Here is a 27867-nt window from a genome sequence, read left to right on the forward strand (position 1 = left end):
AACTTTAAAGAGCGCAAGAGTCACCATGGCAAACAAGAAAAAGAAAAGGAACCACATGACCTTGCTTGTTTATCGTTGCAACATATACAATGCGCAGAATGTATGAGTAGTGATTGGAACATTTATACGACTCGAGAGACCAACTAACGACAGTGTAAATATATCTAAATCGCAATGGAACGTTGGTAATCATTCAGATACATCTCTGCTATGGCTGTGTGCAACGCTACTCCAATTGGCAGGACATCCTCGTCGAGAAAGAAGTGAGGGGAGTGTGGGGCGTGGGTAGAGCCCACTTTTTCATTTCTGATTCCAATTTGAAACATAACTCCAGGGATCAATTCTTGATAGAAGGCAAAGTCCTCACCTGCCATAACCTTTTCAGCTTCCTTGATGTTCTCGGAACCAAGCAGGAGTTTGCCAACCCTCCCTACATGTTGATGTAAGCGCTCATCATTTATGCAAGCTGGATATGCTGGGAAATCCTCCTCTTTCATGTCAATGTACGCCTTACACCTATGCACAGCAGCCTGTCCTTCAATTACCTGCAGGCTCCATATAAATGTGTGTTACAACTGCACAAAGTTGCCACAAGAAATCTAGGTTCTGTTCACATTAATTAGTAAGAACTTGCAGCAATACTAGACATTGAAGACGATTAGCATCTAATTCAACAATGTGAAATAGAAATAGATGATTCAATAGTAAAAATAATAAGCTTCTATCTTGAGGACAGGCATAAAATTGATTTTGACAAAGAAAGAGAAGCAAAGCAGGGAAAGATGATCTGTTATGAATGCTAGAGTTACATGGCATCTTCATGGGAAAATTGCAAGCAGACCACAAAGTTATATCATTCATTCAACTTAGACTCATATATTCATGTGAATATGTGTTCGAGAATTATTCACCCTTAATCTTGTTAATTTGATTACATAGCTCTCAGTAGCTAAGAAGGCTCAGTTTAAGGCTATTAAGCATCACTCCAAAAAATCACTAAAATTTTTAAGAAAACTACATGTTAAAGACGTCTGGCAGAAAATCTAGTTTGCAGATGTTGATAGTCAACAACAGTCAGCAAACTACCTCTTTTACCCTCTTTTGAAGTTGAAGCAAGCCTTCAGTTGTAAGACTCCTCAGAGTTCCCCCAAATTCAACATAAGGCGGAATTACATTTGATGCTGATCCACCTCTGACATAAGTAATAGAAAGAACCTTCAGGCAGAAGTGAGAATTTCAATCTCAGTCAGCTTAACTGTCAATGAGGCTTCAGATCTCAAGCACTATACTGCTTCCACCTCAAAACAATTAGTTGTCTAAAACAAGAAATGTTCCTGAAGGGAATATATGCACCTACATAATTATGTGTCTGTGTGTCTCTGTGTGTGTGTAAACCAAAGATGTATACTTCTAATTAAGCATAGGCTACATACTTGACTATGAAGGGGATCTGCTTCTCTTGAGATGAGCTGCTGCAATGCCACAATTGCAAATGATGCAGCAAGTATTGGATCCACAGTAGCATGGGGTTCTGCAGCATGCCCACTTTTTCCTTCTATTTTTGCCTCAAAGAAGGAAACAGAAGCTAAAATGGGTCCAGGACTAGTAGCGATGCTCCCTGTAGGTCTTTTAAAATCAACATGCATTCCAAATATAGCTTCTGCATCACCTAGAGCCCCTTCCTTTATCATATGATATGCACCAGCTCCTCCCTCCTCCGCAGGTTGGAAAACAAGTCTCACCGTTCCCTTTTGCGGTTTACACAAAAAACAAATATATATATATATATATATATATATATATATATTAGAAACAAGCAACCAATCAACTTTCTATTGTAGATTATCCCAAGAGATGGATTGATATTGAATGATGCCACACAAAGGGCAAAAACAGATTAAGTCAATTCAAACAGTGCTTTACGAGTGCCATGTGACAAATGTATTCCTATAAAGTTGAAAAGAAATATCTAATAGTATCAGTCAGACAATTACAGACTGACAAGTAATTAGAAAGTATGGTTCAGTTTTGAATTTCTTTTTATTGGTCAAGTATAAAAGAAATCAAAAAAAGCATTCATGGTTTCCTCATTCCCTATATATGCAGCCATGTATCGTTATTGTAATGTAGATAGAAGTTATCAGTCTTCTCAGTTTCTTTTTCGTGGTACCAGAGACCAATAGATTTGGGCCAACTCCGTCATCTACCCTTTCCTTCAACAGGTTCTGATCGATCCTCTCTCTTGACCGGCAAATTTCTCGTCATGCCTGAATTAGTTTCTCTGGTTGCTTCATCTGGACGTGAACGTGTAAGCCATGGAGGATCAGAGGGCTAGGTTCTCCATGTCGAGACAATTGATGAATCATGAATGGTCACAACAATGTTCAATGGGCAAAATCACTTTATATGTTCATTTAAGGACAAGGCAAAAATGATTACCCACAGGCACTACTAGTCACCCACGGAAGGATGATCCAAGTTTCAGAGTTAGAGAATGAAAGAATAACATGGTCATATCGAAGTTAAGTAGCATCATCGATAATAAAACCGCAACTATTCCTTTTTTGCGACACTGCTATGAAATTCGGACTGTTCCGACGGAGACATATCAAGACAATAAAAATACAGCTTCACGTTTTTTGACTATAGGTGATGTTCATAATCTCCGGCAAGGTAATATGTCAGTAACCCAATATTATTGTGCTCTCGGGCATTTCCGGAAACAGCTAGATGTTTTTTGGCAGTCCTGACTGGGAATGCCCATGAGATCCAAGGAGATGGTTGAAGAGATAGAAACTTTAAATTCCTTTTAAGCCTTGACAAGGTCTCAACGAGGTTAGAGGTCAGGTAATCAAACCTCTCCCCCCTCCAATTTGTGAGGCCTTGAGAAGTTTGAAGAGAAGATAGTATGAAGAAACTCATGTGGGAACTCAACCATTGTTAACCACTTCAAAAAGTTCAGTTCTTGTGTCAAGAGAAATAACTTCAACTAGTGATTCTCGACAGAGAAAATGGAAGATACACAGAAAGCCAGTGGGTGGAAGCCTAACAAAGAAAAAAGACAATCAGGGTTTTTGGGCTACCTCCAATGTTGAACCTGCTCTCTTCAGCAAAGAACAAGTTGAATGCCTGCAAAACAATGTTCAATCAGGTAGCATCTCTGACTACAACCATCTCAACAGGACTCTTCTCCACTTGTCCACAGATGCAGGGAAAGGAAACAAATTACAACAAAGTTTGAAATAGCACTCAAGACCCCCGCTTATCAGAGTCGAGAGATTCCCATAGAGAGATAGTTCTTCTCCAAGAATACAATCTTCTCTCCAACTTTTCAATCATTCTGTCAAATCTGCATTGACTTATAGTTGGCCCCAAATGGTGTACCAAGGAATGTAAATGGAACTTTTCCAATCTTGCAACCCTACATAGTAGCTAGCTGCTGTATTACTCTAACTTCACCAATCAAATGTATGCTATTTTTGGATAAATTTCTGTGAAGACCAACCAATACTTCGGAGTGCAGAGACAATTGTAAACCCTCACCAGAAAAGGCCACTGTAACATAACAGAAAGCTAAAGTTGTAGGGTTGTGGTCTGAAGGCCACGTAGTATTTTGATTGGTTGCGATAGTTTCTCTCTCTTGGGAAACGCGAAACCTTTCAATTCCTCTGAAACAGTTCTGATCTTCGGCATCTTTTCTGAAATTCTCCGCCGTATTTTCCTTTGCTCTCCATCCCCTCCTTGATTAGAATCCTATCTTTCTCTTCTTCAATCCAATCAACAACAACAACAACAAACCCAATATGTTCCCAACAGGTAGGGTATGGGGAGGGTAGTCTGTACGCAGACCTTCCAATAGACCCTCGGCTCGGAAAGGGTGAGAAGAAGAAGAAGAAAACAAGAAAGGAAGAGAGAAGAAAAAGAGGGAGATTGTAACGACCCGACCGGTCGTTTTGAGCTTTAGCGCGTCATTCGGTGGTTTGAGGCCTTAAGTAACTTCACTTCAGGTATTATGACTTGTATGTGTGGTCGGAATCGAATTTCGGGATGTTTAAAGTTGATTCGGGAAGAAAATTCTAAATTCAGAAGCTTTAAGTTGAAAGAATTGACTAAGGTTTGGATTTTTAGTAAACGACCTCGGAATCGGGATTTGAAAGTTCCAATAGGTTCGTATGATAATTTTGGACCTTGGAGTATGTTCGGGTCGAGAATCGGGTGGCTAGGGAGTATTTCGGTGCTTACTACGGAAGGTTGGCAATTTGAAGGTTTAAGAATTTCCTAAGTTTGGGTTGGAATGGATTTCGATGTTATCGATGTCCGTTTGGGATTCCGAGCCTGGGACTGGGAGTCCGCAGGTGCGGAAGATTTTACGCAGAAGAGAAGGAGCTGGCCTTGGGGGAGCCGCACCTACAAGTAATCCTCCGCATAAGCGGAGGCGCAGAAGCGGCAAAAAGGACAGCAGGTGCGAAGGCCGGGGATGGGCAGTGAGTTGTTTTTAAGACGGGATTTGGCCCATTTCTTTCATTCTCTCTTAGTTTAGGGCGATTCTTGGAGAGCTTCAAGTGGAGGTTTTCATCATCAATGGCCAGGTAAGTTATCCCCACCTATTGTGAGTTAAATACAAGGATTTTATATGGATTCAAGCATGAAAATTTGTAGAAATTTGGAATTTTGAAGAAAAAACTAGAAATGGGTATTTTTGGATTTTGACCACGAAATCGGACATGGAATTAGGAATAAATCATATATTTGAGTTCGTGATGTTACGGGTAAAGTTTATCTTCGAAAATTTTCGGAATCCGGGCACGTGGTCCCGAGGGTTGATTTTATCGACTTTTCGAGCGGAGTTGGAAATTGTTTAAATTGATTAATTATGGGTATTATAACACATTTTGATTGATTTACACCTTCTTTGCATAATTTTGGATCGACAAGCATCGGTTTGAGGTGTTAGAGTGACGTTGGAGCCGGCTATGGAACTTCGGAACGAGGTAAGTCTCTTGTCTAACTTTGTAAGAGGGAATTTACCCCATAGGTGATTTAAATTAATAATTGTTGCTAATTGTGGGGGGCTACGTACGCACAAGGTGATGAGAGTCCATGCGCAACAACTAATTATGCTATGTCCGAGTAGTTTAGAACTCAAATCATGAATTACTTGTAATAATTGCATCATTTATTTAACTAAAGTACTGGAATTATATTGGAAATTGTTAGAGGAAATAGTAAAAGACCGAAATTTCACATACTTGAATTTTTATGCAAATTACTTGATTGTTAATAGATATTGTACATCCTTATGTGTTAGCCTTATAATAACTTCTCATTCCGGAGGTTCATAAAATAATGTCCTCCTTTCTTGTGGAGCGGGTCGTACGCCTCAGCAATATAGATGCATCTATGGATCGTGTCGCACGTCCCTCGGCAGTGTACACGACACTCTGGATCGGGCCGTACGACCTCGGCAGAAATCGTGCTTCGTAATAATAATTACACGATACCTTCACATTCTATTGCAACTTGTCAAGATAAATTATTAATTGGAAATTATTGAATTTGAAAGAATTAATTATTTCCGCTTGTTAAGGAAATTGTTGTTATTCACATAAACCATGTCCATTTAAATATTTCTATTTTAATATTATTGACTCATAGTAAGTGTCAAAGTCAACCTTATCGTCACTACTTCTTCGAGATTAGACTTGATACTTACTGGGTACACGTTGATTTACGTACTCATACTACACTTGCTGCACATTTTTGTGCAGGTACATGTATGTTTAGTGATTTTTTGGGCGCAGAGGCGCAGCTATTGCGGGGACTTACGGTGAGCTGCATTCCATGTTACGAATCCGCAGCATACAAAGTCTCCATCAGTGTTATTTACATACTCCTGTCTAATTTGTATTCTAGACAGACGTTGCATTTATCATATTTCCTAGTTTATGCTAATGCACTTGTGACACCAGGTTTTTGGAGTTCTTACAGGTTATTCATTATTGTGGTTCGTGTTGATATTTTTAATTACTCCGTAAATTCTTTTTTTACACTGTCTAATTAAGGAAAAATTTTGATTACAAAAATACTAAAATGGATAATTTAATTTGGTAAATCACCGTTGGCTTATCTAGCGGCGGCGTTAGGCGCCATCATGACCCATGGTGGATTTGGGTCGTGACAGAGATAATGGATAAGTAGTACCAAATAATAGCAACAGAGAATACAATACTTGAGGCAAACACGACCACACAACGCAATAAAAATCTAAGAATATGAAGGGACATGCATGCTACTAAGACTATCGGTGAGCAACTAAAAAACTACCCACTAACCTTCTACCCTAATCCTCGACCTCCACACCCTCCTATCAAGGGTCATGTCCTCAGTCAGCTGAAGCAGCGTCATGTCCTGTCTAATCACCTCTCCCCAGTACTTCTTAGGTCTACCTCGACCTCTTCTCAAACTCGCCATGGCCAACCTCTCACACCTCCTAACAAGAGCATCAATGCTTCTTCTCTTAACATGTCGAAACCATCTCAGCCTCGACTCCCTCATCTTGTCCTCCACGGAGGCTACTCTCACTCTGTCCCGGATAACTTCATTCTTAATCTTATCTCTCCTGGTACACCCACACATCCATCTCAACATCCTCATCTCTGCTACTTTCATCTTCTGCACAGGGGAGTTCTTGACTGGCCAACACTCAGCCCCATACAGCATAGTCGGTCGACCACCACTCTATAAAACTTTCCCTTAAGTCTTGGCGGCACATTCTTATCACATAAAACACCGGAAGCGAGCCTCCATTTCATCCATCTCGCTCCGATGCGATGTGCGACATATTCGTCAATCTCCCCGTTACCTTGGATAATAGACCCCAGATACTTAAAACTAGCTCTCTTGGGGATAACTTGAGCATCAAGCTTTACCTCTACGTCTGCTTCATGGGTCTCGTCACTAAATTTGCACTCCAAGTATTCTGTTTTGGTGCTGCTCAACTTGAAACCTTTAGACTCCAAGGTTTGTCTCCAAACCTCGCGTTAACTCCGCTTCGCGTCTCGTCAATCAACACTATATCCTAGGCAAATAGCATGCACCAAGGCACCTCCCCTTGAAAGTGTCGCGACAGTACATCCATCGCCAAGGCAAATAAAAACGGGCTAAGAGCCGATTCCTGTTGCAACCCCATCACAACAGGGAAATGCTCCGAGTCACCACCCACAGTGCTCACCCGAGTCTTAGCACCATCATGCATATCCCTAATCAAGTTATAGCACGAATTATTTCTATCACAGTTTTTCATCTGAGCTCTTGGCTACTACTTCTGTCTTCTGGATTTTGCTTTTCTGTTTGTGTCCTGTTTATTTTACTTTCTTCACTGAGTAACTTAAGCCTACGGCGACGAGATAGGTGAAGGTAGTAGTAAGCAAGGCACCATGAGCAGATCCTTCGTTTTCTATGCTGAAAATAAATCCTTCGATGTGGTGGAGATAAACGATAACTGGTTTGAAGTGGTTGAAAGACGCAAAAACTTTATCAGCAGAATAACGATAGACAGAAAGAACATCCTGGCATTATGCTATTGTATGGAACAAGCATCAGAAGAGGAGAAAAAATGTAGAAGTTGGAAGAATCAAAGTCAGTTGTATTCTTACTTCTACAAGTATTTCAATAGTATGGGAAGTTATATCAGGGTGGTGGCAATAAATGACAAAGGTAAAGTTGCAATTATCATTCCTGAGATTAGTAAGGGTGCAGGTTGGTGTGATTTTGCGAAAAAGATTAGAATGTTTGTTGAAGTAGGACAAAATCAAAAATTTCAAAAGCACAAGAATGTCAAGGAGAGGATCTATATGCTAGACAGCACAAAAGGAGGCCTGGCCAAGAGATGAAATCAAGATAATCGATGATAATTCACTGGACAAGAGTCAATTCAAGATTGATGCAAGTTCCTTACCAAGCAGGGTAGAATACCACAGTAAGTGTTTATTAGGATCCTTCAAAGGTGATATGAAAAAACCTTTTTCTTGCTGGAAGTTACAGAACTGGGCTAATAAGGTATGGAGAGTCCCAGAAAGTGTTAAGGTGAAAGATTTGAATGATGAATATGCTCTTTTTGAGTTCTCATCCCCTGGTGAAGTTGAGAGAATTAAGATGGGAAAATGGTGTTTTTACAATAAAGAGTTAAAGGTTGGAATGGTGGTCCTCTGTTTCAACATGTCACCGGAATAATTGCAAGCCCAATCATGCTTGGATAAATCATGTTCGGATTCATGTCGGGACGTTCGACTACGGAAGCCATTCACCTTGTAAGGAGGTTGGTGGAGCAGTATAGGGAGAGGAAGAGGGACTTACATATGGTGTTCATTGATCTAGAGAAAGCATACGACAAAGTCCCGAGGGAGACTCTATGGAGGTGTTTGGAGGCTAAGGGTGTTCCGGTGGCTTACACTAGGGTGATTAAGGACATGTATGATGAAGCAAAAACACGAGTGAAGATCGTGGGGCAGTGGGGGGGATTCAGACCACTTTCCAGTTGTGATGGAGTTGCACCAGGGGCCGGCTCTTAGCCCATTCTTATTTGCCTTGGCGTTGGATACATTGACGAGCCACATTCAAGGGGAGGTGCCATGGTGTATGTTATTTGCGATTGATATTGTTCTGACTGACGAGACGCGAGGCGGTGTTAACGCGAGACTGGAGGTTTGGAGACAGACCTTAGAGTCTAAAGGTTTCAAATTGAGTAGGACCAAGACTGAGTACTTGGACGTAAGGCTTGATACACAAGTCATCCCTAAGAGAGTCAGCTTCAAGTACCTTGGGTCTATTATCCAAGGAAATGGGGAGATTGATGAAGATGTTACTCATCATATTGGAGCGGGATAGATGAAATGGAGACTCGCATCTTGTGTTTCATGTGATAAGAATGTGTCACATAAACTTAAGGGTAAGTTTTACAGAGTGGTTGTTAGACCTACCATGCTGTACGGAGCAGAATGTTAGTCAGTCAAGAACTCTCATGTCCAGAAGATGAAAGTATCAGAAATAAGGATGTTGAGATGGATGTGCGGACATACAAGGATCGATAAGATTAGAAATGAAGATATTCGGGACAGGGTAGGAGCAGCCTCGGTGGAGGACAAGATGCGGGAAGCGAGGGTTAGGTGGTTTGGGCATGTGAAGAAGAGAAGCACAGATGCTCCAGTGAGGAGGTGTGAGAGGTTGGCCTCGGTTGGTCTGAAGAGGGGTAGAGGTAGGCCAAAGAAGTACTGGAGAGAGGTAATTAGGCAGGACTTGGCATTGATTCAGCTCACTGAGGACATAACGCTTGATAGGAAGGTGTGGAGGTCGAGAATTAGGGTAGAAGGTTAGTAGGTAGTCGAGTGTGTGTATTCCCCATACCGGTAGTATTAGTAGTTAGCCTTGTATTCGGTTATTGACAATCTTTATCACTACATGTTTTCTTATTATCTTGTTGTTAATACTGCTTGTTCTCTTATTATCTTGTTATTGTTACTGCTTGTTTTCTTATTATCTTGTTGTTGGTATTGCTGGTTGTTACTGCTTTCTTTTTCATTCCTTGAGTCGGGGGTCAATCGGAAACAACCTCTCTACCTTCAAGGTAGGGGTAAGGTCTACGTACACATTACCCTCCCCAGACCCCACTCGTGGGATTATACTGGGTTTGTTGTTGTTGTTGTTGGATTGACCCATGCAGTTTAAAACAAAACCCTTTTAACCTTTTAGGGTCTGAAGAATTTACACATTACGATCCCTTCAGACTAGAAGTCGAGTCATTCCAGGAAGAATCTCATACTTCGAAAATTACGACTTTAAGCCTAATCCGTGTTCAAGATGGAGGCATTGGAGATTCGAGAAATTTGGAGCATCCATGCGCAAGGGAAGAAGAATCAAGCCTAAGGACTGAGAATCCTGGGCAAGAAGATGGACACAAATATGGTGGAAGATATAGGCCATATGTCAGAGTACTCTGAGAAAGAAGATGATACTAATGGGGCATGGGCATTTGAGGATAGCGAAGGATGGTCGATAGGTTTCTTCTCTAATAGTGAAACGGAATCAGACCTTCCAATCTCTGTAGATCCAATTGTGGTGGCAGAAGTTCAAGTCACTTTGAGGTTGCAGTGGCACGACGATAGTGTGATTAATATACAAGAGAGGTTGAATCAAATGGAAGCATCAAAATGGCTAAAGAGGAATATGATGAAGATTAGCAAGCAACTGGGGATCAAATCTTATAAAATTGAAGATAACTTATTAGAATTGTTGCTTCGAATTGAAAATGGGAGACCTAAGAAGCAGCCTTCTTCTGAAAGTAATGCCTCTCCTGGTAAGAGAGGTGAACGGGAGTTAAAAGCCTTAGAACTTGGAGTGGGTTTTAAAGGGGAATCTAGTAGTGGAGGAAGAAGCAGGGGTAGGAGGGCTTTAAGTAATACTCAATGAATCCGAAAAGCAATTGTTGGAATGTGAGGGGACTACATGATAAGGAGAAAAGAGAAATGGTCTATCTTTTGTTGAAGAAATGGAATGCAGACATAGTATGCCTAGTAGAGACAAAAATGAAACATGTTGATGGTACCTGTATCAGACAAATTGGAGGCTCAAGATGGTCTGATTGGGTAGAACTGGAGGCTCAAGGGAGAAGTGGTGGGATCCTGATCTATTGGGATAAAAGGAGGTAGCATTGCATAGACAAACACTTGGGCCAACATTCTATTACTGTAATTTAGGAAGAGATTAACACGGGGCATCAGTTTGGTTTCACGAGGGTTTATGGCCCTTGTGATAGAAAGTTGAGAAAAAACTTATGGAATGAGATTGCAGCTATCAGTGGAATTATTTCACAACCTTGGATGGTGGGAGGAGATTTTAATGTTATCATATTTATGGAAGAAAAAATGGGAGAGAAAAGAAATACAAGAGATATAAGAGAATTTTCAAATATCATCAATGAGTTATCATTAATTGATCTCCTTCTGCATGGTGGTAATTACACATGGTTCAGAAGCAGGGACAGTTCATGTGCATCTAGATTGGATAGGTTTCTCATTTCAGAAAGGTGGGATAAACAATTCAAATGCATCAAGCAAAGAGTGTTGCCAAGAATCACTTCAGATCACTGTTCAATTCTCTTAGAATGTGGTGACTGGAAAAAAGGGAAAGGATATTTTAAGTTCGAAAATATGTGGCTTGAGCATAAAAGAGTGTCACTGATTTGGTGAAAAATTGATGGGATTCTTATGAGGTGGAAGGGTAAGCTGATGTAATTCTTGCAAAAAAATTGAAGTTGTTGAAAGAAGACTTGATAAAGTGGAACAGTGAGACTTTTGGAAAGTTGGAAGATAGGAAAAATAATGCTTTGGCAAAACTGGAAGAGTTAGGTCATAACAGAAAAATTATGTCAATTGAGCAACAAGCAGAATGTGAGGCGGAAAGAATATCCATCAAGAAAGAGCTAGAGGAAGTGGCAAAGGCTGAAGAAATTTCATGGGGGTAGAAGTCTAGATGTTTGTGGATTGAACAAGGAGACAAAAATATTAAGTTCCTCCATAAGCAGGCAAATGCTCACAAAAGATTTAACAGTATTAATAAATTAGCTATTGGAGATGATTTGGTAGAGGATGAGGGAGTTATTAAAGATCACATTTTGGTTTTATAAGACTATTTAGGGAAACTGAACCATGAAGGCCACAATGGGAAAATGATGACCTTAAGAGATTGACAGAGAATGAAAAAGAATGGTTGGAAAGAGCTTTTAATAAGGAGGAATTAGATGAAGTGATCAAATCCTTTAAAGGTGACAAGGCTCCTGGTCCTGATGGTTTTAATATGTGTTTTTTTTCAAAAGTGTTGGAGCATAGTGAGAAAGGACATATGGAAGGCAGTTGATGCATTTTATAGAAATGGTCATTTTGTCAAAAGTCTGAATTCTACCTTTATTGCTTTAATTCCTAAAAGGAAAGGAGCAGTAGAGGTTAAAGACTTTAGACCTATCAGTCTATTGGGGAGTGTGTATAAGATAATTTCAAAGTTGCTAACAGAGAGATTTAAGACAGTAATAAGTAAGCTAGTATCTCCTAATCAGAATGCTTTTATTAAAGGGAGGCAAATATCTGATGCTTCTATGGTAGCAAATGAGAATCTAGATAACCTGATGAGGAGAAAAAAGAAAGGGTTGGCTTGCAAGCTTGATTTGGAGAAAGCATATGATCATGTCAATTGGCAGTGTTTATTAAATTTGTTGAGATTAATGAATTTTGAGGAGAAATGGATAGATTGGGTCAAATTTTGCATTTCAACAGTGAAGTCTCCATTCTTATTAATGAAAACCCCCAAGGTTTTTTCAGTTCCCAGTATTAGACAAGGGGATCCCTGTCACCTTATTTGTTTGTAATGGTTATGGAAATTCTCAGTACTATGTTAAGGAAAGCAGAAAGCTTGGGTTGGCTAAGAGGCCTTCAAATAGGTAGAAATGATCAGGAAGGTGTGCTGCTCAGTCATATTTTGCATGCTGATGATTCTCTCTTATTTTGTGAAGCTGATAGGAAACAAATCTGGTATCTGAAAGGAGTTCTGTTATGTTTTGAGGCAGTCACTGGATGAATCCGGCTAAGAGTAGCATCTTCAATATTAGTGCTGATGACTGTGTGGACGATCTGGCAAACTTTCTGGGCTGTAAAGTAGAAAATTTTCCCACTGTTTATTTGGGATTGCCTTTGGGTGCAAAAAGGAAGGATTAAAGCATCTGGCAAGGGGTTATTGATAGGTGCAGTAGTAAGCTGACTCCATGGAAAAAGCAATACTTGTCAATGGGGGGCAGGTTGACTTTAATAAATAGTGTTTTGAATGGGATACCTACCTACACTATGTCCGTGTTCAGGATGCCTGCATCAGTTGAGAAGAAATTAGACTCCATAAGAAGGCAGTTCTAATGGGATGGGAACTCAGACAAAAAGAAGATACATTTGGTCAAGTGGCAAGTAGTCATTGAAGACAGAAAGGAAGGAGGATTGGGATTGCATAATAGAAGTTTGCTTTTTAAATGGCTATGGAGATATAGTTCACGAAGTGAGGAAATTTGGCAGAAAATGATAGATGCTATTTAAGGAGATAAGATGGGATGGAAACAAAATTCTTCGCAGTTGAAAAATTGTGGGAGAATCTGGAAAGAAATAAGTGATTCAGTGTTATCAAAGGCGAAAAGCGCAAAAAAGCTCTAAGGTCCATTGGGGTTTTAAGCGCAAAGCGCAAATAAAGCGCGGGTTTTAATGAAAAAAGGTACAACGGAAGAAAAAGTAAAAAATATGCACGTAATCCAAGACTAATCATTATAAGCATGAATAACAAATATATGGACAAAGAAATTGAAAAAAATTCACAATAAGGTGAAATATCAATTGTTTAAGGTCGCCTTTTCGGGATTACACTCGTTGGCAAGGAAAAGTATGACTTAGAGCTTTGATGCGACACTAAAGCGCCCACAAAGCAAGGCGAAGCGGTCAACGTGTTTTGAGCCTCGTTTCAGGGTTTAAGCGCGCTTTAAGCGCGCCTTTGACAACAGTGAGTGATTGGTGGGATGAATTTTTGCAATATACCAGATTGGAGGTAGGAAATGGTGGTAGAATTAAATTTTGGCTGGACACATGGTGTGGAGATGAGAGTTTTAAAAGCAAGTATTCAGAGTTATTTAACTGTGCTTTGAATAAAGAAGGTTATATTGCTGATTTCAATTCAGATTCTGGATGGAATATTTTTTAGAAGAAACCTAAACGATTGGGAATTGGATAGCTTTTGCCAACTGCTTCAACAATTAAATACTTGCATCGTAGATCAGAACTGTGTTGATAGGCTTGTTAGTTAGTTAGCTGTTGTGTAAATAAGCATAGTCCTACATGGAATAGGAGTCGTGTAGGTATTGTATATTGGGGTACTTGTATTATAGTTAAAGTACATCAATAATATAATTTTCGGTGCATTATTTCTCACATGGTATCAGAGCGTGAGTGAGACACATCCGAAAAAAGTTGGACAATTGTCGTGCGTCAAATTCCGACGACTTTCTAGGGCTGATTTGCATCAGATCAGTCTCTGTTGGTTTTGTGCGAAAACCAACACCATCACAGGGTTCCCAAGCCTTCCGCGACCAAACCCCAATAAAGTTCTCCGGCAACCGACCCCTCACGGGCGGCCCAGAAGTCAGGTTTTCCCGCGAGATCTTAGCCACGCGCCGGTGCGTGTGGCCTTTTTCCGGCCAGCTATCAAATGTTTTTCTTCAGACAACCTCTTTGCGAGGCTTTTTCGAGCCTACCCATCGTTTTCACAAAAATCCGACGACTTTTTTATTTTTCGGCGAAACATTCTAGATTCCAGCTACTGTTTCTTATTTTTCCGGCAAAAGTATCCAGATTTCTTCTGTTATTTGCTGATATTTTTGCTACCCCTCTCTTCAATCCAACCATGTCTCTCGGACTTGATTTTTGTGGTTCCAAAAACACTGGAGTTGAAAATTCAATCTTGATGATTACTTCTGAACCTCTACTTGGGAGTTCAAATTATTTATCTTGGGCCTCGTCTGTTGAGTTGTGGTGTAAAGGTCAAGGTGTTCAAGATCACTTAACTAAACAGGCTAGTGAGGGATATGAAAAGGCCAAAGCACAGTGGGAAAAGATCGATGTTCAGTTATGTAGTATCTTGTGGCGATCTATTGATTCCAAATTGATGCCTTTGTTTCGCCCATTCCAGGCATGTTATTTAGTTTGGGAAAAGGCTCGTAGTTTATACACTAATGACATATCTCGTTTTTATGATGTGATATCGCGAATGACAAGCTTGAAGAAACAGGAATCGGATATGTCCACTTACTTGGGACAAGTATAGACAGTCATGGAAGAATTTGAGAAGCTGATGCCAGTTTCTGCTATTATTGAAAAGCAACAAGAGCAACGACAGAAGATGTTTCTAGTTCTTATACTCGCTAAACTTCCTAATGACTTTGATTCAGTACGTGACCAGATTTTGGCTAGTCTGACTGTCCCTACAGTTGATGAATTATTCTCTCGATTACTTAGCCTTGCTGCAGCACCAAGTCACCCAGTGATCTTATCACAGACACTTGACTCATCTGTTCTCGCATCCCAGATAGTGGAAAATCGGGCATCTCAAACTATAGAGAATAGACGAGGAGGAGGTCGACCACCCAAAAATGCTTATGTTGCTCAGACCGAGAATACAGGTAACCAAGGATTTTCTTTATCTAAATGGGAATATAATGAGCTCCTTCAGTAGCGAGCAAGTAAGCAGACATCTCCACAAGTAGCCTCTGTTGGTCAGACTTATACTTCTGTTGCTGGTAATTCTTTTGCTTGTGTTTCCCAGTCCAGTACTCTTGGACCATGGGTCATGGACTCAGGCGCTTCTGATCATATCTCTGGTAATAAATCACTTTTGTCAAATATTGTATATTCACCGTCTCTTCCCACTGTTACTTTAGCCAATGGGTTTCAAACTAAAGCAAAAGCAGTTGGACAAGCTAATCCCCTATCTTTTGTCACTCTAGATTCCGTTCTTTATGTCCTTGGTTGTCCTTTTAATCTTGCATCTGTTAGTCGTTTTACTCGTGCCCTCCATTGTGGTATATACTTTATTGATAATTCTTTTATTATGTAGGACCGCAGTACGGGACAGACGATTGGCACAGGGCGTGAATCAGAAGGCCTTTACTACCTTAACTCACTCAATCCCTCCAAGGCATGTCTAGTTATAGATTCTCCAGACCTAATTCACAGACGTTTAGGACATCCGAGTTTATCCAAGCTTCAGAAGATGGTGCCTAGTTTGTCTAGTTTATCTACATTATTGGGAGTCGTGTCAGCTCGGCAAACATACCCGAGCCTACTTTCCTCGTAGTGTTGGGAGTCATGCAGAGTCTGTTTTTTCTTTAGTTCATTCTGATATATGGGGTCCTAGTAGAGTCAGTTCAACCTTGGGATTTCGCTATTTTGTTAGTTTCATTGATGATTATTCAAGATGTACTTGGATTTTCTTAATGAAAGATCGTTCTGAGTTTTTTTTATATTCCAGAATTTTTGTGCTGAAATCAAAAATCAATTTGGTGTTTATATTCGCACTTTTCGCAGTGATAATGCCTTAGAATATTTATCCTTTCAGTTTCAGCAGTTTATGACTTCTCAAGGAATTATTCATCGAACCTCTTGTCCTTATACCCCTCAGCAAAATGGGGTTGCAGAGAGAAAGAATAGGCACCTCATTGAGACTGCTCGCACACTTCTCATTGAATCTCATATTCCGGTGCGTTTCTTGGGCGATGCAGTTCTCACAGCTTGTTATTTTATTAATGGATGCCTTCATCTCCCATCCAGAATCAGATTCCGTATTCAGTATTGTTTCCCCGATCACCCTTATATTTTTTTCCCCCTCGTATTTTTGGGAGCACATGTTTAGTTCATAACTTAGCCCCTGGGAAAGATAAGTTAGCTCTTCATGCTCTCAAGTGTGTCTTCCTTGATTATTCTCGTGTTCAAAAGGAATATCGTTGTTACTCACCTGATCTTCATAGGTACCTTATGTCAACTGACGTCACATTTTTTTGAGTCTAAACCTTTCTTTACCTCTTCTGACCACCTTGATATATCTGAGGTCTTACCTATACCGACCTTTGAGGAGTTTACTATATCTCCTCCTTCACTTTCCGCCACAGAAGTTTTACCCATTCCAACCGTTGAGCAGTCTAGTGTTGCTCCTCCTAGATCCCCCGCCACATGAACACCACTCTTGACTTATCATAGTCGTCCGCGCCCAGCATTAGGCCTAGCTGATTCACGTCCTACACCTGACCCTGCTCCTACTGCGGACTTGTCTCTTCCTAGTACACCGATTGCACTTCGGAAAGGTATACGGACCACACTTAATCCTAATCCCCATTATGTCGATTTAAATTATCATCGTCTGCCATCACCCCATTATGCTTTTATATCTTCTTTGTCCTCTGTTTCCATCCTACGTCTACAGGTAAAGCATTGTCTCATCCAGGATGGCGACATGCTATGATTGACGAAATGTCTGCTTTACATACGAGTGGTACTTGGGATCTTGCTCATCTTACTTAAGGTAAATCTACTGTTGGTTGTCGTTGGGTTTATGCAGTCAAAGTTGGTCCGGATGGCCAGGTTGATCAATTTAAGGCCCGGCTTGTTGCCAAATGATATACTCAGATATTTAGGCTAAACTACAGTGATATTTTCTCTCCCGTAGCTAAAATAGCAAAAGTCCGTCTTTTTCTATCCATGGTTGTTGTTCGCCATTGGCCTCTCTATCAACTGGACATTAAGAATGTTTTTCTTCACTGTGACCTTGAAGATGAAGTTTATATGGAGCAACCACCTAGTTTTGTTGCTCAGGGGAGTCTCGTGGCCTTGTACGTCGCTTGCGCTGGTCACTTTATGGTCTAAAGCAGTCTCCTCGAGCCTGGTTTGGTAAGTTCAACATAGTTATCCAGGAGTTTGGCATGACTCGTAGTGAAGCTGATCACTCTGTGTTTTATCGGCATTCTGCCTCAAGTCTTTGTATTTATCTGGTGGTCTATGTTGACAATATTGTTATTACCGGCAATGATCAGGATGATATTACTAAGTTGAAGCAACATATCTTTCAACACTTTCAGACTAAGCATCTGGGCAAATTAAAGTATTTTCTAGGTATTGAGGTCGCTCAGTCTAGCTCAGGTATTGTGATCTCACAACAGAAGTATGCCCTAGACATTCTTGAGGAGACAGGAATGACAAGTTGTAGACTTGTTAACACTCCGATGGATCCGAATTCAAAACTTCTGCCAGGACAGGGGGTGTTGCTTAGTGATCCTGCAAGATATAGGCAGCTAGTTTGTAAATTAAATTATCTCACAGTGACTAGACCTGATATTTCCTTTCCTGTGAGTGTTGTAAGTCAGTTTATGGATTCTCCATGTGATAGTCATTGAGATGCAGTTGTACACATTCTTCGGTATATAAAGTTGGCTCCAGGCAAAGGATTATTGTTTGATGATCGAGGCCATGAGCAGATCGTTGGATATCCACATGTTGATTGGGCAGGATCACTTTCTGATAGACGTTCTACGTCTGGATATTGTGTTTTAGTGTGAGGCAATTTGGTGTCTTGGAAAAGCAAGAAACAGAATTTAGTTGCTCGGTTCAGTGCAGAAGCAGAATATCGAGCAATGGCTATGTCAACATGTGAGTTAGTTTGGGTCAAGCAGTTGCTCAAGGAGTTGAAATTTGGTGAAATCAGCCAGATAGAACTTGTGTGTGACAATCAAGTTGCCCTTCATATTGCATCAAATCCGATGTTCCATGAGAGAACTAAACACATTGAGATTGACTGTCACTTCGTTAGAGAAAAGATACTCTCAGGAGATATTGCTACAAAGTTTGTGAAGTCGAATGATCAGCTTGCAGATATTTTCACCAATTCCCTCACTGGTCCTCGTATTGATTTATACGCACCGGCTTAAGGGAGAGTGTTAGTTAGTAAGTTGTTGTGTAAATAAGAATAGTCCTACATGGAATAGGAGTAGTGTAGGTATTGTGTATTGTTATAAATAGGGGTACTTGTATTATAGTTAAAGTAATCAATAATATAATTTTCGGTGTATTATTTCTCACAAGGCTGATTTGGATCAATAGCAGGGATAAGTTACTTTCAGTGAAACAATTGCTAAAAGATGTTGCTGCAGCAAAATAGTCAAGGAATCCTAATTGGCCTTGGGAAGTGATCTGGAAAACAAAAGTACCGGTGAAAGCAGCCTATTTTGGATGGATAGCAGGTACGAGTGCTTGTCTAACTCAAAATAAATTGCAGAGAAGAGGCTTTTCATTATGCAGAAGATGTTACTTCTGTAACTCAGAGCAGGAAACTGTTAAGCATTTATTCTTGCACTGTATATTCTCAAGGCAATGTTGGGAATTGTTTCTTAACATCATGGGCATAACCCTGGTGTTACCACATAAGATCAGTGATATGTTGATAATGTGGCAGTCTCAAAGAGTCAAAAGGAATTTACAGCAAATCTGGAAAACCATCCCTAATTGCATTTTATGGACTTTATGGCTAGAGAGGATCAAGGATGCTTCGAAGGGAAGAGATTGCAAATATCTAGAGTAAAAAACAAATGTATTAAGAACTTGTATTTGTGGTGTTATAGTAATACCCTAGATAGGATGGATCAATATCTGGGTTTTTTTTTACTTACTAGGGGGAAATATGTAACTATGTTGGTGAAAAAGTTATACTGAAGCCTTGTACTTTGTTTTCTGTTCCTTCTTGGTTCTGGTTTATTTTTTTTACTTACTAGGGGGAAAGATGTAACTACGTTGGTGAAAAAGTTATACTGAAGCCTTGTACTTTGTTTTCTGTACCATCTTGGTACTAGTTGAATAATAAAACCTTTTACTTATCAAAGAAAAGTGCAGAGACAATTGTGTAAGGAAGGACTGAGCTGTTCACCACCGTTGTTAGTTATCTTGTACAAACATTGAGATGGCTCAAAAAAGTTGTAAGTTCTATTGACTGACAAGATCTTGTAAGGAAGTATTTAATTTTTCTTTACCTGTCTTAGATGAACATATAAGAAGCTCTTGTTTAATGTTCTCAATTATTTTCTCAAACAAGAGAAATACATGTGAACAAATGAACTAAATCTGATAAAAAAGCAAAAAGATATCCTTTTTGGTCTATTCCTTTCGAGTTTGTTCTTTCATTATCTCGACAAAGTACACATAATACCCCCCTCTATTAAAGAAAGTTATCATCTATCTTCTCACAGTCCTCTATGTTTAAGAAATACCCCCTTTTAGAATAAGCTCCAAAGGGCTAGTGTACATGAAAACCTAGATAAGAAGTCAAAGCACAACGGATAAAATGATCCGATAGCTCAAAACTAATAGTAGTACTTCTGAGAAAAAGACAATCTAGTCATTGGTCAACATTGTGCAAAAAATCTTTGGTCCAACTACGATGTGTCAAGCATAGTGACCTCAATCCAAACTCTCCAGTCCACATCTTTCTATATATAGATATAGCAATTTCGTCGTCCTTTTTGTTTGTTTTGGAGGTAGATGTAAAGAGAAGAACTACAAGAAAGTAAAAGCCTAGTACTGGAAAAGCCAATCAATCTCTAGGATGCTTTTCAACTAAGTTGACAGATCAACTATGTAAGTCGTAGCGCGGTAGCGCGAGTACTCTTCCTCTATGAGCTTGTCAGCTTCTATGGCATAAGCTTTAGATCTATCAACAAATAATAAACATTTCATAAGAAAAGAAAAATAATTGTTTAAATCTCAAAGAAATGTATAGGTGAAATTTGGAACAGTCAGCCACTATACTTTTCTTTTTTTATCTTCTTTGTCTAGTTCAATTGATTTCTTTCAATCCCTACTTGAAAAGGTTGGGTTCTCTGTGGGTCGTCGATCCCTCGCCTAATTTTGAGCTCTCACCTTGAGCCGATCTTATTCAATGGATTGTGACTTTCTCACTTGAGTTTTCTATCGAATTTCCATTGATGGACTAGTGGACTCATTGGACTCTTCTATCTAAGCTTGAGCCCCGTACTATGATACTTTCTGTTTTGTCGAGCAAAACTAAACTAGCTGATTCTCTTTGGCCGGCCGGCGGAAAGTTTCAGCATGTTGAAACTTCTTGGGGTTAGCAGTGAAAGAAAGAGCCCGGCATTCATTTCTTCATGAATATTCATAGCTGAGTCTACTAAAAGTTTGTTGCAGAATCGCACAAGCACAAAATACATTCCAAATGAATCAGCATTAGTGAAATGGGTAAAGTTAACAAACTTACATTAAGTTTGTCCTTCCGCTCATTCAGCAGCTTAGCAGCGCCAAGAAGCATCGTTGTGTGGGCATCATGTCCACATCCATGCATTTTGCCAGCAACTTTGCTCTTATGCTCCCATTCAACAAGCTCCTATGGTTATATTCACTCGAGAATAATGTTAGAGACATTCCATAACTAAATATGCACACTATTAAGAATCTTTCATGCTAACTCCACCTATTTAAGCTTCACAAAGCATAGCCAGTTGCAAATTCAAATAAAGTTGGAGGATTGTGCTAGGTTGATAACCAGTGTATAAATAATTTAACTATATTGAATCCTCTCAATTAGATACAAGAAGATTCATATAACTAGGGGCAGAGCAACCTTGTCCAAGGGGAGTCAACTGACACCCTTTGGGCCGAAAAGTACACTGGGTAAATAGGTCAAATTTTTTTTCTTATGTATATACACAATATATTGAATCTCCGTGGCTTTCTTAAGATTCACGATTGAGGTATAATTGATTGATAGTAAAAAGAAAAATTGTGTGTAGAATAAGAAGGTGGCTAAGGATTTGGGACGAACCTGGAGAGGAAGGGCATCCATATCAGCTCGTAAAGCAACAACAGGAGGAGAACCGGTGCCAATTTGAGCAACAAGACCAGTTTTGGCAAAAGGGTATTCATAATAAATGCCAAGTTTATCGAGTTCAGTACGAATGAGAGCACTGGTGTTATATTCTTGGAATCTGAGCTCTGGGTATTCATGAATTTTCCTTCTTATGGATACTAACCAATCATTATCTTCTATTGCTGAGCTCAGTACCTGCTTACCATATTCTTGATCAAAGTAGCTACCTTGAATGGAATGTAAGAGGATGAAGCACAAAATCGACAAAGGTAAAAAAAGGGGGAAATGAGAACATGTTGCCAGTTTTTGGTAAAATTCCATTCGCGATCAAACAGTAAAGGGGATATTTACAACTGGAGTAGCAATCTCTGTAGAATACCTGAAGATTACTTTACTGGGGTATAAGAGATCATTTTCTTGAACTATTGGGTGTTTGACACTTTGACTCGGGGTACTTATGTGATTTTGTTTCATTTTATCGCTGTTTTCAATGATAAAATGATCAAAGAAATTTTATTCTACTTCAGGGACCTCCTATTTTGCCATTCTAAACCAAGAAGAGAAAATGATCTTTTTTGCTCACTTCTAATTTGAATAGAAGAAATTGTATATAGTCAATTCCAAATTCCAAATTTCAGCTTTAGAATGTTTTTGAATCCGATCCCTAGCCCACTCGGTAAATGATTTTTGCAAGGGTACATAATGAACACTTGTATGGTATGTCCCCAGTCCCATCAAACTTGTTAAATGCTGTTGAGGATTACTCAATGATTACTTGTTAAATGTATTAATAATGTTGGGATTAGGGAATTATTTCTTATCTACTTTTTGGTTTAGTGTTAATAATTTTTTCTCCACATTCTTTGCAAAGAATTTGAAAAAGATTTTGAAAGGGCAATTTTGCCTTTATACATGCTTATCCATCTATTAAAATTATTGTATTGCTAATGTCATAGTTTGCTATGTATAAGAATAACACGGAATAGGGCGTATAACTGATACATGTATGAGTTATACATAGGTTGAAAAATACTACCAAACAAAGAATTAATAATTCCAAAGTTATATGCCCTAATACATCCTACCAAACCCAACCTAAGAATTACTCAAGTCAAGCTAGGAGCATGAGGGCGAAAGGTAAAACTTGTATAGTTTTTCTACTTTTAACTTTTTAAAACAATATTTTATATATATATTGAACTCTTTATGTAATCAAAAACTACGTAAAAACTACATTAAGTCATAGTTTTTATAATTAAAATATTTAATATCAGGCTAAAACATTTATAATAAGAGGAAAAAGTTATTTGACTCTCTATAAATGATCATGTTATACAAATCTTTGGATAAGATCCAAATTAACTGAATCTCCATACACCATATGGTACTGTTCCGGAAACTAATGTAATAAACGAGCCAGTTGTAAACTATACTACTGTTAACTTACAATCTGTCTCAGCTCGAGCTCCTCTGCTATAATCACAAGGAGATAAAAATCAATAAAACAGGTAAGCGGGTTCATGCTACCCAAGCACCTCTTATCATCCATCTACAACTTATTTACAAAATTACGTTCGGGGATGCAGACTATCTCAGCTTAAAGCATATCCCCAAAAATCCTAAGAAGACTACGATTACACTTACAGCTACGAGTGCCTTGGATATGTAGAAACTTGATGAAAATGAACTCAATGCTGCCATCTTTGAAGCTTCATCGACTGGAAAATCATATGCATCTTTAGCATTTGCACTCAAGTCCTCAGCCACTCGACCATACCCTTTAAATTCTTTGCACATGGTATCTTGTGTCTTATCACCGCAGATAGCAGCTCCAGCAGTAGAACTGTCTTCAATGGAGAATTTTTCACTCTGCACATGCCAATTATAATATATTTCAGTGATGTCACTCATTTTTTTTTTTTTTTTTTTTTTTGGTGAGGGATTGGGGAGACTTACCTCAGACACAGTTAACAGTTCTTCGGGATTTTCTCCACCCATATCAGAATCAGTAGGCACATCACACTCAGCTCTTCCAGCTCGACGTTTCACTTGGAAACGTATTCTTCTATGAGAAGTTCCTTGCATTCCGGATCCAAACTGCTCGTCATCAGGTTGATTCTGCTTGAGCCGAGTCCTTAGTTTAATTCCAGTTCCAAAACCAGAATCACTGCTTCCAGTTCTATAAGAACTCGAGTCTTCAACATTTAGTACGTTGGGGACCTGCATTCCTCCAGAACCAGCAGACAAAGCAGCATCTCCAGGGTAGCCATTGTTAAGGAAGTCAAGATTCGCCACTGAGTGATCATTGCTAACATAAGGTGTCGCAAACGCCTCCTCCACTGTAGTTGCAACAGGATTAACCTCTCTCATAAGTGCAGTCTCCTTGGGTTCAAATAAATCTGTCCCAACCTGGGATAAAAGAACAGATCAGTCTTCCGAGAAAACAGTTAAATTTTCAAGTAACTGATGTCTTGAGATAACTTGCAATTGCACGAAAAGGGAAGACACCTACGGGACTCCACTTACTGGCTCTTGCGTAACTTGTGCCTTCGACTCACTACACAATCCAGAGTCCTTAAATGGTGACCTTGTTATAGTGTTAATAGTGTTTGATGCAAACTGGACTGTCCTCAACTCCAGTCCAGAATCTTCATAGGAAAGCTCATCAGAGCTGTCAAGAACTGAGTTGAAAAACTCATTAATATCGAAGGCATTTGTTCCATTCTGAAACTGGACATCCTTTTGATCATGGCTCATCTCATTGATCACAGGAGCATGTACGTAAGAAGATCCAAACTCCACCTGCAACTGTGCATGCAATGGGGAGCAGATCTTCCAATCAAGAGGCTGTGGTGAAGTGTCACAAAAGATTTCCAATAATTTCTCTAACTCGGGATCCGACTAAAATATGAAGCAAAAAAAGTAAGTAGAATATTAGTTTAATCAATTGTCTGCATGAAAAACTCAATATTTAAAATAAGACAAAACAATGTAATAACTCTACTTACTGGTACTGATGTTATGTCCAACATCTGATCTTCAGTATCATCAACAGTGCAACTATCGCCGCGACTGTCAATAGGTAATCTTGTGCCATGTGTTTCGCCTCCAGAAATTTTTGGTGGATTGCTTTTATCACTATCACTTTCCATGATTGGAGATGGAGCCACTGCATCTGATATTTCATTACCAGGTGATTTTCCAACAGCAGGAGAAGAAACAAGCTGTTGAACCTCATCCAAGTGTGAACTTTCAACATTTTCATCTTGCTTCAACTCATTCTTCTTAAATAGACGACAAAGCACAAAGGCTCCCTGCACCAGGAAAATATTTACCAATATGAACCAAGTTATGTGGCTACATCACAAACACGAATAGAAACATAAGCTAATAACGATTAAATCTAACAATGGAGCATCTGATCCGCTGTTGTTGACTGGAACATCTAAACTTTAAGGTGTCTGATTTCTGTTACTAGTTTGTGTATCAATGGCATTATAAACAATTCTTTTCAGAAAAGAAGCTAGAAGTGCGACTTTTCTTGCAAGAAATGTCAATTGAACCTATTAAAGCTCTTTTACAGAATAAGCGCGCAATCATATACAGTAATGGGTTTAGATGCTCAGCAAATCCTTTTGCGGTTATAATAAAGGATTCTAGTTTTGCATTTATCAATCTGATGCATCTGATACGATAAAATAGTTGGGATAGCTAGATAGATGATTGTGGATGAGCCAAACACCCAACTACGACATGCTTCTGTCACTATCTTGGCATGCTACCAATGCAAGTAATCCGATTTAACACTCTCCCTCCCCCCTCCCCCTCCCCCCCCCCACCATTCGAGCAATTCAAAAATTGTGAATCATACATGACCTTCTAACAGGATTCGCCAAGTCAAAACACATACCATAAACAGAGTTTCTAGTGAACAAACATACAACAAGATATAGAAGAGAAGCCAATATTTAGTACAGCTACTCTTGGAATATATGCGACACTTCAAATATATAATGTAGTTATGCTCAAGAATATCCATTTTAAGGTTTTAAAAAAAAGGATTGTAACTATGAATTTATGCCCCTAATATCATAAGCTACTGTAATGCGAAAGTTTAATTCATACATGGACTAAGACTTCATAAAACCATATCACAAACAGAATCTTATGTCATAAATAATCTCATCCAATATTTATAATCTAGTTGTTCTTCAATGCACTAGCTGATGATGACAAATTTGGTAATTTGGAACACCATCAATGTGATATTGAACTGGATAACTTGGAAATGATCCGGGATAAAGTAATTTTGAACTCCATCTCACCCTTTCACCCATTAAGTGATATATGATTGTCGTAGATTGCATACAATTACCAGAGGACAAGATAGCTTCATCCTCATAAAATTACATCTCATCGGCCAAGTCTAAGTGCAAGAGGATACATAGGACAGGAATCCTCTTATGATAGGTCTGACAAGTCAAATAAGCAGGATTGGATAGGTCTGATAAGTCAAAGAGTAGGATTATATGGATTATAAAATAACTTATTGTAAATTAACTTTGCCTTCTGTAGGAACTGTGCTGTCCATGCAAATGGAAAGTAAAAGTTATAAATAAGTTGATACACCCAATATTTTGTGGTTCCCAACACAAGATAAGAGGACTAACTATAAGTCTATACTTTCAGTAGCCTATCATATGCCTTTCCATTAAAGTAAACACTATTGATTTCATGTTACCTTAAGACGTGATTTCTCTGAGTCAAAAGACCGTCAGATATACCACTATACATTCAAGTAGATTAGATTAACCTATAATTTCACATATGGCACTACCAACCTTTTTCAAGCTAAAATAAAATTATCCAAAAACCAAGACACATGAAAAAGAAGTTCAAATTAAAGAGAGATCAGAGATTTCAGAAGCCCAACCTGTCCAGGGTGTGAACCATCCAATGACTTGTCAGTTGCACGATATTCATGAATCACCCAATTAGTCCTCTTCCCTTCAGGAGCTCGCCCAATGTAGTATACCAAAGTCTTCTTCATCCCAATCTTAGCCCCCTTCTTAGTAACTATATTCCTATCTTTACCAGTAGCTTTCCAATAGCCTCGTTCTGTTGCTCGGTTCAATCGCTGCCCATTTTGGTACTTCCTATCTATGGGACAGAAGAAGAACCAATCATTGTCCTTCGACTCTACCACAGACAAATCTGCGAAAATTTGAAACAATTTATACAATTATGTTCTTTTTTAATCCTATGAACTTCAGCTATACAAAGAGAAAGGGTTTTTTTTGTTGCCCGAGTTTCTGAGCTGTAACTACACAGAAATAAAGTGTGGGTGCAGGGAAAGCAGCACCCTGAATTCCTTTAAATTAAAAAATAATACAATAAACAGCATCAGAGTATACCAAATGGAATCACATTGCTACAAACGATATTTAGTGGAACGAAAACCTTGATTATTTTACGCTATCTAGCTTTGTTTATTCATTTCAAGACGTCCTGCTGAAAAAGGGTCAAAAGCAATGCTAAGCACAGTTCTTCCAACTATGAGGAAGAAAAAAAATTACACTTACATTTTAAAAAATCAAAAGTAGGTCAACAGATGATCAAGTGCCTCAAAGCTGTTAATCAGCATGAGTAAGACTAACTAAGCTACAATTTTTTTTATCTTGAGAAGATGAGTTAGGAATCAAACTTGTTGGTCAATTCAAATTGCCCCTTTGCCCCATCTAATTGTTACTTTCAAGGGGTTGAGTATCGATCAATAAGAAACAAAACTCAAACCACTTCGCTGACTAGTTAATGAATATTTGTCCCCCCCCGTCCCCCCCCCCCCCCCCCCCCCAAAAAAAAAATCGATTTCTTCATGAATTTGCTGACCAGTAGTACAACAGCACACACAAAAAAATAACCTAAAAAATAAAGGAAAAAGCATTTACAACAAGAAGGGGTGAAAAAGTTGACGAAAACTGACCAGGCAAGTCCGAGGGCTCGAATTTGCAGATATCAACTTCTCGAATGACACCAACTTTGTCGTCACAACCATTGATCTTCAAGCGCAAATAATGATTGACAAGCTCCTCATCCGTGGGCCGAAAACGATATCCAACAGGTAACGTATTCAATGGTGGAACTTCCAACTGTTTGCCCCCCGGAAGTACGGCGATCGCATTATCTCCAGCAATTACGGCCATCACCAATATTCAAAGTTTAGATAGAAAATCCAAAAAGAAAAAGAATGGACTATTGATTTGAGCTGAATTAGAGAAAAAGAAATACTAATAAAAGGGTGTTGAATGGGTGATGTGGAGAACCCTCTTAACGAATTACAAAAAGATTCCTGGAAAATTCAACATAGACGAATAA

At 39.1% G+C, this 27867-nt stretch overlaps 2 protein-coding genes and 1 long non-coding RNA gene across 4 annotated transcripts; all 3 read right to left on the reverse strand.

Annotated features, from left to right (window-relative positions):
• Window positions 1-38: 38 nt before the first annotated feature.
• Window positions 39-22168, reverse strand: LOC104092729 (IAA-amino acid hydrolase ILR1-like 5). Of its 2 annotated transcripts, XM_009598398.4 has the most exons (5): window positions 21448-22168; window positions 20884-21009; window positions 1434-1748; window positions 1087-1215; window positions 39-545 (listed from the first exon to the last, which is right to left on the reverse strand). In XM_009598398.4, exons 1-5 carry the CDS (start codon window positions 21811-21813, stop codon window positions 165-167), a joined length of 1317 nt encoding a protein of 438 aa, XP_009596693.1. In that variant the 5' UTR covers window positions 21814-22168; the 3' UTR covers window positions 39-164. The 2 variants fall into 2 exon arrangements, with proteins under 2 accessions (XP_009596693.1, XP_009596700.1); XM_009598405.4 differs by lacking the exon at window positions 1087-1215.
• LOC138893328 (uncharacterized) lies at window positions 19127-19500 on the reverse strand. Its single transcript, XR_011408610.1, has 2 exons — window positions 19438-19500; window positions 19127-19337 (listed from the first exon to the last, which is right to left on the reverse strand). It is a non-coding gene; the product is annotated as an uncharacterized lncRNA (long non-coding RNA).
• A 614-nt stretch (window positions 22169-22782) lies between the features above and the next one.
• Window positions 22783-27842, reverse strand: LOC104092719 (NAC domain-containing protein 91-like). Its single transcript, XM_070177424.1, has 6 exons — window positions 27476-27842; window positions 26426-26706; window positions 24501-24806; window positions 24019-24393; window positions 23449-23901; window positions 22783-23361 (listed from the first exon to the last, which is right to left on the reverse strand). The coding sequence occupies exons 1-6, from the start codon at window positions 27693-27695 to the stop codon at window positions 23080-23082; spliced, it is 1917 nt and encodes a 638-aa protein (XP_070033525.1). The 5' UTR covers window positions 27696-27842; the 3' UTR covers window positions 22783-23079.
• Between the last annotated feature and the right edge of the window lie 25 nt (window positions 27843-27867).

Source organism: Nicotiana tomentosiformis, chromosome 6, assembly GCF_000390325.3.
Source record: "Nicotiana tomentosiformis chromosome 6, ASM39032v3, whole genome shotgun sequence".
Classification (NCBI taxonomy): domain Eukaryota; kingdom Viridiplantae; phylum Streptophyta; class Magnoliopsida; order Solanales; family Solanaceae; genus Nicotiana; species Nicotiana tomentosiformis.

Coding starts and splice junctions, on each gene's coding strand:
- LOC104092729 (XM_009598398.4), bottom strand. CDS start 21,813: ATGGAATTTTACCAAAAACTGGCAACATGTTCTCATTTCCCCCTTTTT. Junction 21,010..21,447: donor TGGATGCCCTTCCTCTCCAG/GTTCGTCCCAAA, acceptor ATATAACCATAG/GAGCTTGTTGAATGGGAGCA. Junction 1,749..20,883: donor AGCGGAAGGACAAACTTAAT/GTAAGTTTGTTA, acceptor AAACCGCAAAAG/GGAACGGTGAGACTTGTTTT.
- LOC104092719 (XM_070177424.1), bottom strand. CDS start 27,695: ATGGCCGTAATTGCTGGAGATAATGCGATCGCCGTACTTCCGGGGGGC. Junction 24,807..26,425: donor ATGGTTCACACCCTGGACAG/GTTGGGCTTCTG, acceptor TTCCTGGTGCAG/GGAGCCTTTGTGCTTTGTCG. Junction 24,394..24,500: donor TGGACATAACATCAGTACCA/GTAAGTAGAGTT, acceptor TTCATATTTTAG/TCGGATCCCGAGTTAGAGAA.